This window comes from Furipterus horrens, unplaced genomic scaffold, assembly GCF_987537825.1.
Source record: "Furipterus horrens unplaced genomic scaffold, mFurHor1.1.pri manual_scaffold_15, whole genome shotgun sequence".
NCBI lineage: Eukaryota > Metazoa > Chordata > Mammalia > Chiroptera > Furipteridae > Furipterus > Furipterus horrens.
In genome coordinates, this window is record NW_028327185.1 from 10,423,486 (window position 1) to 10,440,979 (window position 17,494).

The 17,494-nt window shown below is 51.3% G+C and overlaps 1 protein-coding gene across 1 annotated transcript in view; it reads left to right on the top strand.

Moving 5' to 3' along the window:
- The window catches only part of EPHX1 (epoxide hydrolase 1), a 30,421-nt gene extending 13,237 nt beyond the window's left edge, over nucleotides 1–17,184 (top strand). The window contains exons 2-9 of the mRNA XM_090263544.1: nucleotides 6,245–6,432; nucleotides 8,200–8,380; nucleotides 11,279–11,506; nucleotides 12,088–12,217; nucleotides 12,711–12,919; nucleotides 14,688–14,796; nucleotides 16,151–16,276; nucleotides 16,708–17,184. Coding sequence (XP_090119670.1) covers nucleotides 6,250–6,432; nucleotides 8,200–8,380; nucleotides 11,279–11,506; nucleotides 12,088–12,217; nucleotides 12,711–12,919; nucleotides 14,688–14,796; nucleotides 16,151–16,276; nucleotides 16,708–16,909 — 1,368 coding nt within the window. The 5' untranslated portion in view covers nucleotides 6,245–6,249 and the 3' untranslated portion in view covers nucleotides 16,910–17,184. The remainder of the gene's footprint in view (nucleotides 1–6,244; nucleotides 6,433–8,199; nucleotides 8,381–11,278; nucleotides 11,507–12,087; nucleotides 12,218–12,710; nucleotides 12,920–14,687; nucleotides 14,797–16,150; nucleotides 16,277–16,707) is intronic.
- Nucleotides 17,185–17,494: the final 310 nt, after the last annotated feature.

Here is a 17,494-nt window from a genome sequence, read left to right on the forward strand (position 1 = left end):
AGCGTCCTTATAACCATTGTTTTGAACTCTGTATCTGGTAGATTGCTTGCCTCCATTTCATTTAGTTCTTTTTCTGGGGATTTTCCCTGTTCTTTCATTTGGGGCATGTTTCTTGGTCTCCCCATTTTGGCTGCCTCTCAGTATTTGTTTCTGTGTATTAGGTAGATCTGCTATGTCTACCAGTCTTGGAGTAGCCTTATGTAGTAGGTGTCCTGTGGGGCTCAATGGCACAGTCGCCTTGATCACCTGAGCTAAGTGCTCCAGTAATGTCCCTTGTGTGGGTTTTGTGAACCTTCCTATTGTAGTTGAGTCTTGACTGCTGTTGGCCCATCAGTGGGTGGGTGGGGTTGACCTGCAGGCTGGCTGATTAGATTTACCCTGACCACAGTGTATAAGCTGCTCTGTGGACGCTGACCATGCAAAGCAGAATCAGCCCCCACAGAGTCTGGTGCCCACCACCAGGTGTGTTGGTTCTGTGGCCTTTTGGGAGGGACTCCAGTGCAGATCAATGTCAGATACTGACTGTGACCAGCCCTGGGCTACCTGTTAGGAGCTACAAAGCAATCCATAGTTTGTGGTTGCCTCTGCTGGGGCCTGGGTATGCATGGGAGGGGTCAGGAACAAGAGAGTGATGTCCACTTTCACCACTCTTATTCAACATAGTAGTGGAAGTCCTAGCCACAGCAATGAGACAAGAAGAAGAAATTGGAAAGGAAGAAGTAAAACTGCGATTATTTACAGATGACTTGATACTGTACATAGAGAACCCTAAAGATTCCACCAAGAAACTATTAGAACTGATAAATGAATTCAGTAAAGTAGCAGGAAACAAAATAAACATTCAGAAATTGGTTATACTTTTATACACCAATAATGGACTATCAGAAAGGGAAACTGAGAAACATCCCATTTATAATTGTTCCCCCCAAAATGATAAAATATCCAGGAATAAATTTAGCCAAGGAGGTAAAGGACCTGTACTTGGAAAATTATAACACACTAAGAAAGAAATTGAAGATGATACAAATAAATGGAAGCATATACCATGTTCATGGATAGGAAGAATTAACATCATTAAAATGACCATACTCCCCAAAGCAATTTATAGACTGAATGCAATTCCTATCAAAATACCAAGGGCATTTTTTTTTCACAGAACTAGTACAAAGAACCCAAAAATTTATATGGAACCACAAAAGATCTCGAATAGCCACAACAATCTTGAGAAAGAAGAACAACCTGATAGCAAACTATACTACAAGACCATAGTAATCAAAACAGCATGGTACTGACATAAAAACAGATACATAGATACAGGCAACAGTGCAGTGACTACAGGGGGGACAGGAGTGGGTTGGGGTGGAAGAGGGTCTAAGGGGGATAAATGGTAATGGAAAAAATACAATAGAAATAAGCTGTTTTTGAAAAACAGACACATAGATCAAAGGAACAGAATGGAGAGCCCAGAAATAAACCCACACCTATATGGTCACTTAATCTATGACAAAGGGGCTAGAACATATCATGGAGGAAAGACATTCAATAAATGGTGTTGGGAAAATTGGACAGATACATGTAAAAAAAAGAAACTAGAACACCTTCTTATACCACATGCAAGAATAAACTCAAAATGGATTAAGGACTTAAACATAAGACTTGAAACCATTAAACTACTATAAGAAAACAGGCAGTAAAACCTTTGACATTTATCTTAGCAATATTTTTTCTGATATATCTCCTTGGGCAAGGAAAACAAAAGAAAAAATAAATAAATGGAACTCCATAATCCTAAAAATTTTTTAAATATATTTTTAGGATTTCATTTACTTATTTTTAGAGAGAGGGGAAGGGAGAGAGAAAGAGAGCGAGAGAAACATCAATGTGCGGTTGCAACTCCCACACCCCCAACTGGGGACCTGGCCTGCAACCCAGGCATGTGCCCTGACTGGGAATCAAACTGGCAACCCTTTGGTTCACAGGCTGGTGCTCAATCCACCAAGCCACACCAGCCAGGGCAAACCTAAAATGTTTTTGCACAGCAAAGGAAACCATCAACAAAATGAGAAGACAACCTACTGAATGGAAGAAGATATTCACCAATGATACATCGATAAGAGGTTAATATTTAAAATTTATAAAGAACTCATACAAGTCAAAACCAAAAAAATCCAATTAAAAATGGACAGAGTACCTGAATGGACACTTCTTCAAAGAGAACATACAGATGGCCAATAGACATATAAAAAGATGCTTGATATCACTAATCATCAGAGAAATGCAAATTAAAATCACAATGGGAGATCACCTCACACCTGTCAGAATGGCTATGATCAATAAATCCACAAACAAGTGGTGGCGAGGAGGCGGAGAAAACTGAACTCTTATGCACTCTTGGTGGAAATGAAGATTGGTGCAGCCACTGTGGAAAACAGTATGAACATTTCTCAAAAAATTAAAAGTGGAACTGCCTTATGGCCCAGCGATTCCATTTCTGGGTATATATCTGAAGACACCATGGATGCAGAGGATCATAACTAGGAGGGCAGTTTGGGGTATCCAGCCTCCCACATGGGACCAACTCACCAGTTTGCGGGCAGGGAGAGATTCTGGAGTTCTCTGTCCACCTGTTACCTTGGCGATGGCGTTTTCTCTTTGCCTTTCTTCTTGATCCTGTAGAAGAGCCAGGGTTCCTCCCACCTCAGGCCCAAGTGCTCTTTCGACAACTGTTGGTGGGCTCCCTGCATCTGCCAGAACTGGGCTTGGTGCTCGATGGGATACCTTGGACAGCAAGACAGATAGACAAGCCTTCTTAGAGTTTACAATCCAGTTCTCCAAGTATGGTCACCAGAACAGCATCACCTGGAAACTCGTTAGAAATGCAAATTCTCCACCCCTACCCCAGATCCCTTGAATCAGAAACTCAATTTAACAAGCTCCCCAGGTGATTCTAACACATTCTAAAGTAGAACCACGGATCTACAGCATGGGTCCTCACCTGAGGGCAGCCCCCCACCCCCACACCCCGGAGAACATTTGGCAGCGTCTGGAGACATGTTTGGTTGTCACAACTCAGGGAAAGGAGTACTATTGGCTTCTAGTGGGTAGAGGTTGGGATGCTGTTAAACACCGTACAATGCACAGGACAGCCCTCAGAGCAAAGAATTATCTCATCCAAAATACCAGTTGTGCTGAGGCTGAGAAACCCTGCCCTGGAGAAGATAGAGGGCAGGGAGCGCAGTGACTCTCCTCCCTTTATTCCAGATGTGCGGCAACCTGGAGCGAGGCGCTTCCCCCAACCCAGCCCGTTTCCCAGCCATGAAACGGGGTTGGACTCAAGGCTGCCGAGCGCCTGGTCTGCCCCATGGAGGCTGGGCTGACTCAGCCTTCTTCTTCCTCAGGTGCGAAGTGGCTGAGAGGCGAGGCTGTCACCTACCTACCTGCCTAGTACCCCGCCCCCCCGAAACCAGTCTGCTGCTGCCAGAGTCCAGCTGGCCTTGGGCTTCCCGGGGAGCAGTCCCTGGTGCCCATTGTGGGCGATGTTGCTTCTACCGGCCCAACCTGGGTAGGAAGCCACGAGCTGGTCTCGCACATTCACCTGCTTTGCGCAGGGAGTGGGCGGGCAGAGCGGCACCCTCTCTCCTGAGCCTCAAACCTTCGCTTGTCGTACTCTAAGTAAAGCAGCGCCCTGGCGGGGAGTTTCAGGGGCCTAAGCGCAGCCGCAGCGCCCTGGACCCTCCGCACCCCCGGCGTTGGGGGGGCCCGGTTCTCATCCTAGCCCGGCGAGCGCGGGGGCGGAGTTAAGCCGAGCGGCCAAGCTCCGATTGGTCATATTCCGAGGCCCCGCCTCTTAAGGGCTCGCTGACTCGCCACCTCGTTCCCCATTGGACCTCTGCTCCAATGGGCCAGGTAGGGGAGGGTCTCGTTTATCACTATTTCAGTTTTTGGAAAAGCTATGCAGGCCTGGGAGGAACGCTGGGGCAGAGGGCCGCGGGACCCGTGCAGTCGTGGCTCACCTGTCTCTGGGGTTTGAGGCTAGAAACAGATGTGGAGGAGAGGCAGGAATGGCGGAGGTGGGGGGCGGGGTGCAACATGCCTAGTGACAGGGAATGCTTTGGCTACAAATTCTAATCCTCACAATTGCGGTGGGATTTGGGGCAAAATCCTTGCCTGCCCTGATCCTTGCCTTACATACATGAAAAGGAAAGTCAATTTTGATGAATTTAGCTCCTTGCACGGACCGTGACTTATCACATCTCTTGAAAACCCACTGGCAGACAGTCGACGCCTGTTACAATGGGCTAACCAGAACACCTTACTTGGTGTGGATTTAATACCCGCCATTAAATAAAGAGAGGTTACGAGGTGCCACATTAGCACACTGTATTAAAGCCTGGTTTGTAATCTGAGATCTGTGGCTCTAAAGCATCATCCTTGAGCCAAGTGGTACTTGAAAAGGGGAGATGGAAGTTTAATGGTGGACACACTGGATATGGCTCCTAATGAGAATGCTGCTGTGGATTCTAAGAAATATGCCAGTGGCCTGAGAGATGTGCTTGGAAAGCTTGGAAAGCTGTCACAGTCATCTAAATGGGGGTAACAAGGACTCTGGTTCAGAGAAGGGAGCTGGGCGTGGAGGGGCTGGATCTGAGTGGCATCAGGACTTGGTGATGGGGGGGAGGGGTGAGAAAAGAATCAGAAGTGGCTCCAGGGACTGAGTGTGGGATCTGGGAGACCAACGGGGTCACGGAAAGAGACAGGGCATTAGATTTCCACTGTGGTGCAGGGAGGAGGAGGGAGCCAACCCCAATGTTTCCCTGTCAAGAAGTTCCATTTCTCTACCACTATAGATGATTATTTCAAGAAACAGCCTCTGGTGGCCCAATGCTCAGTTTTGAGGGTCAGCTCTTGGCAGGAGCAAACTTCAGGGCCTCAGCAAGCCCCCACCAGGGCCCTGTGGGGAATTGAGGGCACACTAGGGTGGGTTTCCTAGCAAGATCCTCCCTGCCTCGGGTTTCCAGGACAGTCGGTGGAGCTGGGGGTGGCTGTGCTGAGGCCTTGACAGGATGCTTTCTCCTTGGATTGTCCAGCAGAACCTCCTCTGGCTCTGGCAGGGGAACTGTGCCCACATTCATACACATTTTTCTGAACATGAACCTTCTGTGGGTTACTTCCCTGGGACTGTGGAAGATGAGGAGCTAGGAGATAGCAATGATGGCCAGTGTCTTCCTGGTACTGATGCACAGGAACTAAGCTCTTCTTTCTTCCCTTCTGAGAAGAAAAGACATGGGAGTCAGACAAATGGGATTAAACACATTCATATGAGATGTAGCCTGGCTGGGTGACTTGATTGGAGCATCGCCCTGAACACTAAAAGGTTGCAGGTTCATTTAATTCCCTGTCAAGGCACATACCTAGATTGAGGGTTCGGTTCCCAGTCAGGGTGCATACAAAAGGCAACCAATCAATGTTTCTCTCTCACATCAATGTTTCTCTCTTTCTCTCTCCCTTCCTTTCTCTCTAAATCCAATTTTAAAATATCCTCAGCTGAGAATTTTTTTAAAAAGGAAGAAGAAATGTCATAGGCAAATCTATAGACAGAAAGTAAGTTAATGACCTGGGTGGGCGGCATTAAGGAGGTGATAGCTAAAGGGTATAAGGTCTCTCTCTGTGGTGATGAAAATGTTCGGAAATTGTGGTTTGGTTTTACAAACCTGTAAACAGACTAAAAAGCATTGGATTGTACACTTTAAATGGGTGGATTGTGTCGTTTGAACTGAACTTAACCTTCCAGCACTTCAGACCTCCCCCTTTGCCCTTTACACACATCCCAAGGACAGGACCCTCTCAGACAGACACAGCAAGGGGCTGAGCCTGGCTCCATTCCCTCTCTTGAGCCCACCACTCAGAGAAGTTGCTGCTCCTCCCATGGGGGAGGGCATCACAGGGTGGAGAGGAGCTTCTAGAGCAGAAAGGCCCACCCTCCGAGAAACATGAGCCTCAGAAAGGCAGCCCCCACACCCGGGGCTGTGTAGGAGCCAACTCAGGTTCATATTGTCTCAATCTGATGAATGGATTTCATAGCTCAGAAGGATTATGGGTGATTCTTGTCTCTTTTTCTATTGTTTTGCCTATTTTTCTATACTTTTTTTTTTTGGGGGGGGTCGAAAGTACATAAAATCAGGGGTTGGGCCAGGGCCTGGCTTGGTGGTTCTGTGGCTGATGGACTTGCTCACCCCTCCTGCAGGAGCCATGTGGCTGGAAATCCTCCTTGCCGCAGTGCTGGGCTTCATCATCTACTGGTTCGTCTCCCGCGACAAAGAGGAAACGCTGCCACTTGGAGACGGATGGTGGGGGCCTGGGCCGAGGCCTACAGCCCAGGAGGATGAGAGCATTCGCCCTTTCAAGGTGGAAACATCTGACGAGGAGATCAATGTAAGGCCCCTCGTTCCCAGCAGGACTGAGCAGAGGGGGAAGGAAGCCCCTTCTGTGGCTTCCCTGAGATTGGGAGTAGGCCTTAGGCTGGGACCAGGGAGGGGACAGAGCTTGGGAAAGTGCCCGGGGGTGGTGGTGCCAGCTGCACCCAGTTTCATGCATCAAAGGTCACAGAAAGCAGCTGTTTCTCCTCCTTCGTGTCCCATCTGAAACCTGGGGCCTGAGTGTGTAAGAGAAGGTTAGCAGGCTTTCGTCAGGTCCTGGGCAGAGATCTTAGCCAATAGCAGACCGTGGTGACAGAAAATGCTGGAGCACAGAGAACCTGCTGCGGGCCGCATTGGTTAAGCACCTACTGTTGGCCGGCCATTCGTGGTCCTGTTCAGTCCCTGCAGTAACCCTGTAGGGTAAGGTCCATAGTTCTCATCTCAGAAACTGAAGATCAGAGAGGTAGCGCAATTTACCCAAGGTGGCACAGATCGTAAGCTGGATTTGGCTTCAGATCTGTCAAACTCCAAAGCCTGCGTCTTTCTCCACAAAGCCTGCGTCTTTCTCCGCACAGGCGGGACCTGGCAGTGGGCTGCCCTGAGATGCAGGCTTGACATCCAAGGTCCCACCCAACCTGGCTTTCCTTCTGTGGGTGTCTGTAGTGCCTGCACACTGTAGGTGCTTGGAAGACAGAGAGGTTCTTCCCTCACGGAGCCTATAGTTCAGTAGCTGAGAAAAGAAAAGTGCACAGAGAAAAGTTAACTAACAGATTTATTAGGATAAATGCCATAAGAAGAGCCCAGAAAAACATCATGAGAGTTCTGGAAAGAAGGGATTATTGAAAAGCAGAAGCCAGGCTGCATCCAAGAGAAAGCGGGTTCAGCTCCCTGGGTAGGACTTACTAAGGATTCGCTATTCAGGACAGAGGCTGAGCCCTGACAATACTTTAGTGAGTTCTTAGACTCAGAGCCTGATTTCCAACATATGTTTGGGGGGTGACTGACATGCTTGGGGAAGGCACTCTGGGAAGGATCCATGAGCTGACTTCAACTTTCTCCAGCTAGGGCTGGTCTCTTGGTCCGATGGATGCCCCTTAGACTTGTGCCTCAGTCTGGTCTGTAATTTTTATCCTGAGTGAGTTATAACCATTATCCAATGCTGTATATCAGAGTTGGCAAAACACACCTCATGGGACAAATCCATCCTGCCACCTGTTTTTATATAGGTCCCATGCTAAGAATAGTTTTAAATGGTTGGAAAAAAATCAAAAGAAGAAGGGTATTCATGACATGTGCAAATTCTATGACATTCAGAGTCAGTGTCCATGAGTGAAGCTTGGCTGGAACACAGCCATCACCACATGCTGTCTGTCCTGCGGCAGCTTCCAAACCCCAGGGACAGAGCCCAGCAGCTTCAGCTCAAAAAACCTAAATAAAATACTGGCTCTCTGGCCCTTTTCCAAAAAGGTTTGTCATCTCCTGTACATAGAAGCGTGGATAAATTAAAGATGTGTATTGTTCATACATTTAAAACGGAAACATGAGAAGTAAACCAGAAGTCAAAAGTAAAGAACACATGCTTTCCAAACAGCCACTGTTGTGGAAAACAACAGGTTTCTTCTGGGATGAACCTGACAGCCCAGAGCTAAGCCTGCAGACCAACGGCCTCCTCCAGCTCCGCCTCTGCTGGGGCGCTGTGTCTGGTGGCTGCAGGGTTTGCTCAGACTCTCTGTGCTCTGCCCCTCCCACCCCTCTCTCCTTGGGGTCCTGCATTTTGCTCCAGGATTTACACCAAAGGATCAAGAAGGCTCGTTTAAGCCCACCACTGGAGGACAGCCGCTTCCACTACGGTTTCAACTCCAATTATCTGAAGAAAATCCTGTCCCACTGGCAGAACGAATTTGACTGGAAGAAGCAGGTGGAGGTTCTCAACAGATACCCTCACTTCAAGACTAAGATTGAAGGTATGTTTCCAAAACACCAGCTGGAGGGGGACGGATGTCATAGGAACAGCTTTTTTAGACACTAGACGTGACTCAGACAAAGCTGGGAAGACCCAGACTCCAGTTATTGGTCATTGAGATGTATTTAGAAGGTAAAACCTCACCAGAATGCCAAAAGAATGAGAAATCCCAGAAAATGCAACAGTTGGAGCCCAGGTTCTCATGCTGTCTGCCCAGCCCCACAGTGCTAAGCTGGCTGCCTCCCATTCCCGGGCCCAGCCAGCCTTCAACACAGCTCTCTTCCTGGCTCCCCAGCCTGGGGTTGGTCCACAAGGCCTCCCTCCTCACCCTCTGAATGCTGCTGTCCTCCTCTCTCATGTTTGGACCTTTTTGAGGTCCTCCCAGCCCCCGCCCTGACCCCTGTGCTCTGGGCTGCTCAAGGTTCAACCTCTGATCCCACCCCAATATTCTGTCACCGTCCTCACTGGCCTCATCATTCATCCTGCCTGGTCTGCAGTGGGCTTCTGGCTCCAGCCCCGGTCCTGGGACTCCCACCGCACATCAGTCTCTGCAGTGGCCTCCAGGGGTGCCCGCCCCGTCCCCTCAGAGGGATGGAGAGAGTCCCAGGGAGGTGGAGGTTCAGGGCTAGGTCCCATCTCTCCAGACTTCCCACCCATCCCAGCTGGGCCCTAGGCCATGACCTCACTCCCCAGACTCCCCTCACCCCCAACCAGGCCCAGCACTGCCTCTGAGCCCGCCTTGGCTCCTAACCCAGCAGCCAGGCATAGAGCATCCTGTGGGCACCACAGATCTATAGAGAAGCCAAGAGAACATTTCTTCTTCCAAGGGCGAATGATGAGGCATGGGCTTTTAGCACTTCTTCTTCATTTTAAAAATTCATATATTTAAAATTCAAAGAGTACAGAAGGATACACAGTGAAAAGGAGTCTCCCTCTCAGCCCTTCCCCCTGCCCCCAGCTTCCTCCCCAGGGACAGTCCATGTACACGCAACCATGTATGTATAGATGGGTTTTGAGTTTTTTCTAATTTTATGCCCTAATCATGTGATAGAACGTGAATAAAAATCATTGCATATCATGCGGCATGCTCAAAAGGAGGTAAGATTATCTACTAAAATAAACTGTAGAATGGGAGTAAATTTAGCAACAGAGAAGGATGCCCAGGATATATTGTTAAGTGAAAAAAATAAGGTTCCAAAATAGAATGTATGTAAGATTCTATTTTTGTTAAAAGGAAGCTGTATTCTCTAAGCATTTTTGAAAAGTCTGAACTGTCACAGCCAAGAGGAGCCTAAGGAGACATGACAAGTGAATGTAATGTGTCCTGGAACAGAAAAAAGGCCATTAGGGAAAGACTGAGGAATCTGAATGAGAGTCCATTGCATGTATATGCCGATATTGCTCAGCCTTAGAAAGAAGGAAGCCGCCGCCGCATGACAACGTAGATGAACCTTGAAGATATTAAACCAGCCATAGAAGGAAAAATACTGCATGATCCCATTGATAGGAGGAATCTCAAAGTGTCAGGCTGGGAGAGGGGAAATGAGGACTTGCTAGTTAATAGATATAAAGAGTCAGTTATGCAAAATGCGTAGTTCCAGAGACCCGCTGTACACTGAAACTATAGATAACAATATTACACACTTAAAAATGTGTGCAGAGGGTCGGTCTTATGTTACATGTTCTTTACCCCATCAAATTTTAAAAATAAAAACTTAAGTATGGACTTTAGTTATTCACATATCAGTTCTGGTTCATTCATTGTAACAAATAGTAGGAAAACCGGGTAGAGGTATATGGGAAGTTCCTGTGCTATCTTTATATTTTTCTAGAAATCTAAAATTGTTCCAAAATGTTAAATTTATTTTTTAAAAAGTTTTGACAGGCAACGCAATGTTCTCTTCAGATAGTAGAATTACATGTGATTTTTTTCACGTTTTGATTTGTCTGGTTTCTGTTTCCTGCCATAAATATGTATTATTGCTATAATGAATCAACAACAGACCAGAATTAGCTAGGCTGGGCTGTCAACTGCGGCCCTCGTGGTGGAGGGTTCCAGGTGGGACAGCTGCCCTGCTCTTGTCTGCCATGACGTCCCAGCTGCTACCCGGGCCCCGGGCCCGGGACAGTGCTGCTCACCAAGAGTCTCCAGAGGAGCCTGGGACCCGCTCACCTGCCCGGCCAGGATGCTGCTGCACATGTCCAGCACTCTACCTTGAACATATTTTCTCCACTTACAGAAAAGTTATGTGTTTAATATATGTCCATGGTAGAAAAAGTAGAAAGTGCACGTAACACAAAAAAGAAAATGAAAGCACTTGAAATTCTCCTGCTCAGAGAGAAATTATTTTTTTTACATTTTTTGTAATTTATCCTTTAAAATTCATATACACACAATATAAATATGTGCATATATATATGACTGTTTACAAATTGTATTATATTCCAGGATACTGTTAAACTATAATCTATTTAATTCTCTGTTGCTATATATATGGGTCTTTCCCTTCCCCCCACCCCCTGCTATTTTTAAATTATTAAGCAGGTGTTTCCTGAGCCCTGCTGTGTGCCAGGAACCGTTCTGCGCCTAGGAGCACCATGGTGCACGCACGGCTGTGGCCTTGGCCTCCCAGAGCTCAAGCTCTCACGTGAATGGGCCGTAGGAAAGCGCCTCCCTGGCAGGATGGCCGTGAAGGCTGGGCAAGGGCACCCACGCAGCTGGAGTGCGGAGTAAGCGCTCGGCCAGTGTTGGCGGCGCGGACGAGGTGGCGGCCCCCACTGTCTGCGCTCCGGAGGGTGCAGAGCCTCACTGGGGACCCTGAGGGCCATGACTGCCGCTTTCCCGGCTGCAGGGCGCTGTCCCCCTCTCCCCCACCCTGACTATGTTCTGTCTCCCCAGGGCTGGACATCCACTTCATCCACGTGAAGCCCCCGCAGCTGCCCCCCGGCCGCACCGCAAAGCCCCTGCTGATGGTGCACGGCTGGCCCGGCTCCTTCTATGAGTTTTATAAAATCATCCCGCTCCTGACTGACCCCAAGACTCATGGCCTGAGCGAGGAGCACGTGTTTGAAGTCATCTGCCCTTCCATTCCTGGCTACGGCTTCTCAGAGGCAGCCTCCAAGAAGGGTAGGGAGGCTGCTGGAGGCCGGGACCCGCCCCCGCCTCACCTGGGGGTGCCAGGTTTGCCCTCCGGGCTCTCCTGGGAGAATGAGGCAGGGACTCATCTGGGACAGCTTCCTTCAGAGCCTGTGGAGGTGGGGGAAGGAGGGCAGCGAAGCCAGGAGGGCGTGTCACCACGCTGAGGGCCCGGCATCCTCTCAGAATCTGAGGGCTGTGGTGGGCCAGGGACTGGGCGGGGCCCTGACTCCCACAGTCAAGGTCACGACTGTTCAGTGCTGACTCAGGGACCTGGACTATAATGTCCTGAGGAACTCCCCACTAGGAAGGAGGTCCACACCTGGGCCCAGGACTGTTCTAGGCCAGCAAGCTGACCAAGCCCCACACAGCATGTGGGCCCGCAGAAGCTCACTCCCTGTCCACCAAGGCAGGCATTGGGCACCCCACCTTTGGGCCCCAGGATTCCTTCTTTCCTCCTGAGCTGCTCTTGCCTAGCCTGGGACAAGGGGGCGTGAAAATTTTCATAGGACATGGAGGACCCAAGGAGTGGCCTTACCTGACCCTGTTCTCTTTTCCCCTCTGACAACCAGGCCTCAACTCAGTGGCCACTGCCAGGATCTTCTATAAGCTGATGCTGCGGCTGGGCTTCCAGGAATTCTATATTCAAGGTGGGGACTGGGGGTCCCTGATCTGCACCAACATGGCCCAGCTGGTGCCCAGGTGAGGGTCCCTTCCAGGTGTGTGCGTGCAGGTGTGTGCACAGCATCCACAAGGAGGACATCTGTGCAGCGTGGCAGGGTTACTCATGCAGGGCCCTGCCTGGACAGTGTCTGAGCCTTGGAGCCTCCTCCGGCTAGGATGCTTTGAGCCCAAGGGAGAGGCAGGACTGCTCACTGGCATTCAGCTCTGCCTGGGGCACTTTGACATGGATCCCCCTCCATTTGGTGTCACGCAGAATGACAGTTAGAGGAGGGGAAGGTCAGGGAATAAACCTTTCTGATGGACCAAACCCTGGGAGCGACTTGATTAGAACTTTCTAGAAACTTTGTGTTTTTTCACCAACCTGCCCTGCCCCTTCACCTCACATGGCCACGCAAGAGGGGCAGATGCCGAAGGGGCTGGCCCTGGTGGCCTTTTCCTCCTGCGTTTCTTCCCTCCCCACTTCCCTCGACACCGACCAGCCCAGCCTCACCTGGCCCCTCTCTGCCCTCAGCCACGTGAAAGGCCTGCACTTGAACATGGCCTTCATTTCAAGAAATTTCTACACCCTGACCCTTTTCCTGGGACCACGTTTCCGGAAGCTTTTTGGCTACACTGAGAGGGATATAGAGCTGATGTACCCCTTGAAGGAGAAGATTTTATACAGCATACTGAGGGAGAGCGGTTACATGCATATCCAGAGCACCAAGCCGGACACCGTGGGTGAGTGACCGGGCCCGGGCCCAGCTCAGTGGCCGTCTCCACCAGGCGCAAGGGAGGCGGTTACACCCTTTCCATTCAAGAAGTCTCCAAACCAGGGGAGGCCTCACCGACCCCCAGGGACACTGCTCACAGGGTCGCCCCCTCTTTCAAGGACCTCAGAGCTCTTTGGACCCTTAAATGCATTTTTCCATAGAACTGAGTCAATGCATGCTCATCAAACTCCCAAACAATTCCATTTGGCAGATTTGACATTCCTAGCGGCTTTGACCCCTGATCCTTCCACACCTGAGGAATGGAGAGAGGGAGGGGGAGGAGGAAGCGGGGGGGGGGGGTTGGGGGGGATGGGTTTGGTCCCTCTTGGATTGTGGGGGCAGAGAATGGGGTGCCCCAGGGCCTGGGGGGACTCCCCATGACAGCAAGGGAGAGCCCAGCAACTCCTTCTACCACCAGGGCCCCGTTAAAAGATATTTTTTTAAAAAAACATGTAAAATACAAAACAAAACCATACAAATGTAAAATCAACACATGTCAAAGGGTTTCCTTAACTCATTAATTAATAAAGAAACCAGTAGAATGTAAAATAGAATAGTTTGAAGGCAATTAGGAACACTAAAATTAATGGGCTAATAGATGCAAATCGTCAAATCCACTGCAACAATCAATTAAATCTCCATTTGCTTCTCTACGAACAAGAATCACTCGCATAACTATCTGTTTTCTACAGTTTCCAGAGCTATAAAACAGCTCTGAGTCAAGGGAAGAGAGGAAGAGAGGAAGAGAGTCACATTAGCCTGGGTGGGTCCACTAGAGAACTCCCTGAATCCCACTCAGAAAGCACCCAGGAATAGTTTTGCCCATTTCAAAGCCTTTCACAGTTTTCAGGCCAGGCCCCTGCTCCGCACACTTTAGGCAACTCATGATAAAAACAGCGCTTCGTCAAACCAGTGTTTTCCCTCTGAGTATAAAAGTAATCCACGCTCACTTTCAAAGAATTGATGGGAAAAGCACAAAACAGAAATAACCGTCACCTGTCACCTCCCATCCTGCCCTGCCTTCCTTGTCCCCAGACTTCAAACAAACTTGCTGACATGTTGGTTGATGAATTTTCACAAGGGGAACCTGTCCGTATAACCAGAAACAGAACATGACCTACCCGCCCAGAAGCCCCGTCCTCTGCCAGACGTGGCTTTTCCCAAGCCTCCTGACTTGGGACAGATAGGTAGCGGAATTCCAGAGTAGGTACCTCTTTTGAGTCTGGCTTCTTCTGTTTGATATTATGTTTGGGAAACTCACCCATGCTGTGTCCCAGGCATTTTTAATGCCTGCCCAATATTTTAGCTTGTGGGTGGATCAATATCTATTTGTAACTGATCCCTAATTTTGGACTTTTAGGTTGTTTCTCATTTTTCCACTAATCATAGCATAAAAAAACCCAAAGCCCCACCGTTGAAAAAGCAGCATTCGTATCTATTTCTCCTCTGGATCTCACAAAACCCAGAGTTGTGGACCCTTCTGTTTGATGGAAGCTGCCCACAGTGTGTGGATCCCCAGGAGGCCCTGGGGAGGCACAACCCCTTTATCAGACACAAAGATCCCGAGGCAAGGGTGAAAGAAGTGAGGTGCAGGAGCACGCCCACATCAGGGCCGAGCTGTGCCCACCACGGGCACCCTGGCTGTCGCACCGCCCTGTGGGGCTTGCACCACCCCAGTTCTCATGGCCCGCACCCTGGTCCTGGGCCTGAGTCACTCTGGCTTCTTTCCACACCAGGCTGTGCCCTGAATGACTCTCCCGTGGGACTAGCTGCCTACCTGCTAGAGAAGTTTTCCACGTGGACCAATTCGGAGTTCCGAGACCTGGAGGACGGCGGCCTGCTGAGGTGAGGCCCTGTGCACCTCTCGCCCCCAGCAGCTTCCTCACCCATCACCCTCCTCTCCATCCTCACTGGGTGGGGGCGCCAAGCCCCCAAGTTGGAATCCAGCCGAGAGGGCCTCGGCGAGTAGCCGCTCCGTGGACTTGGATCTCCTCAAAGACAAAGGCAGGGAAGGCAGGAGGCTGTGGGTGGGCACAGAGGGCTGGGACCCTCCGAGGAGGTGGCAGCTGAAGTCCGAGAGCACGGATTTATAACAGACCCATCAGCAGGGCTGGAGTCCCCTCAGGTCCATGGGCTGTCAGGTGGGGCCAGGTGGCAGAAGGCCACAGGAAAGGACACGGAAGGGGTGAGTGTCATGGAAACTAGAGGATGTGGGTACAGTGGGCAGTTATTCCAGGGTGAAGGGTGCAAGCTGGTGGGGTGGACAATGGGGTGGGGGAGAGTAGTGGGGAAAAGTGGGGGCCCAGGAGGTACAGCCAGTGGGCACCAGTGGACAGAGGGGAGGCCATGAACGGCCCTGGGGGTCTCTGGACATAGAGTGGGGTGAGGGACCCCAGCACCGGGAGAATGAGGGGCTTTCCAGAGTCCACAGACCACGTGTGCCAACAGCGAGCGCCAAGTGACAGCTGCCGCTTTGAGTGTGTGGCCCTGCGGCCTGGGCAGTGTCTGCCAGCTCAGCAGCCCCAGGCTGGAGAAAAAATGGGTGTCTCATGCTGAGTGGAGGATCTCTGCAGGGCCCCATGGCTCCCTCCCGGGATGACCCAAGTTTGGCAGGAGGCACGTGAGCAAGCTGGGGGATGGTGAATAAAACCACCCCAGGAATTGCTGCTCCTGGGGCCAGACTGGGGCAGGTCCAGGGGCTCGGAAGGTGCCGGGAGACCACCATCTGCGCAGGACCTGGCAGGGGCTGTCCCCTCTGGGACGGTCCAGGGACAGTCTGTCCTGAGGACACAGGACACTGCCTCTGAGCAGAGGGGTACAGAATCCTGCTCACAGGCCTCTGGATCCCTGCAGTGACCAGCTCAAGGCCCCTGGGCTTGGCTGACCTCGCCTGCTCCTCCCCAGCTGGGTAGAACCTCTGCAGGTGATGGGGGAAGGGGGGCTGACTCCACCCAGGATGACAGTGAGAACCTACATGGCCGGCACTCTGCCTTCATTACCTGTCATCATGGTAGATGGTGACGCTGGGCCCAGCCTGCCCTGCCTGTGGCATGGGGACAACACCCTTGCCCTCACAGTGAGGTCTGGGGAAGGAAGCCCCAGGGGCACGGGGCCTGGCAAATGCTCACAGCCTAAAATGGTGGCTCTTGGTCATCGTACAACTGCACCTGGCGCTGGGAGTGGCCTTCTGCTTCCGCAGGAAGTTCTCCCTGGATGACCTGCTGACCACCGTCATGATCTACTGGACAACGGGCACCATCACCTCCTCCCAGCGCTTCTACAAGGAGAACATGGGAAACAACTTTTTGGCTCACAAGCACCATCAGTGAGTCTGTCTCTGTGGAGGGGCCCCCCAAGGCAGGGAGCCAGGAGAGGGCTGGTCTTGAGCTCAGGGAGGACATTCTATGGCCAAAAAGCACAGCCTGACCTGCGGGGTGCACAGGTGTGCAGGACGAGAGCACAAGCTGAAGGTCAGGGGTGTCCGGAGAAATCCCTCTGCCTTTAGAAGTAGCTCCTGGAAGGAACCCCGGGGCTCCCCGGGGCCAGGATGCTGGCCTGGTGTGGCACTGAGGGTCCTGGGACTTCCCCGTCCCCCTTTCCTAAACTCACATGAAGACCCTCGGGACAGCAAAGGGAAAGGGGAACCGAGGTGAGGAGTGAGGCTGACCCTCCCCCCAGTCCCCAGGACACCCCGCTGTGGGGGACAGGCTGCCAGGCCACAGCCTACCCCCTCAGCGGTATCTCTGTCCCTTCCAGGATGAAGGTCCATGTGCCCACAGGCTTTGCTGCCTTCCCTTGTGAGTTATTGCACGTCCCAGAAAAGTGGATGAAGTTCAAGTACCCGAAACTCATCTCCTACTCCTACATGGCCCGTGGGGGCCACTTTGCTGCCTTTGAGGAGCCGGAGCTGCTCGCCCATGACATTCGCAAGTTTGTGGGGCTGGTGGAGCAGCAGTGATGCGTCAGGGGAAGCCCCTGCCCTTTGCGGCGGCTCCTCACTGACACCCGCCCTCGTTCCTGGAAGTCCCCGGTCTCCCAGCGCCAGCTACCCTCAGGAGTAGGGCTGGCAGGGAGGTGACCTCCATCATCTCTTGGCAAAGAGCCCCTTATGTGAGGAATGGGTTTGCTTCTGTCCCCCACCTATCCCGGGACCCCCACGCTCACCACCTCCATGCGCACACCCCCACATACGTTAAGCAATATGGCTTTGATGATAAATGATTTTACTTCTAAGAGTGGCTGGAACCAAGTGACATGCCTGTGCCCTGACCCCAATTGGGGTTCCCCTTTCAGCAGAGCTGGCAGGTCTGCAGCCTGGGATGGGGAGAGAATCCCATTCCATCCTGGCAGGAGAGGGCAGGGCAGGCCCGCTGGGAGCACCAGGACACCCACCTATCCCCTTCTGGTGCCCAGGGCAGCAGAGAGCAGAACCCAGGGTTCTAAGTGACGCCTCAGATCCCATCCCACCTCGCCCACCTCTGGGGACTGAGGCAGCCTCCCAGCTCTGCCCTACCACCCAAGCCCACCTGCGACCCTGGTGCTC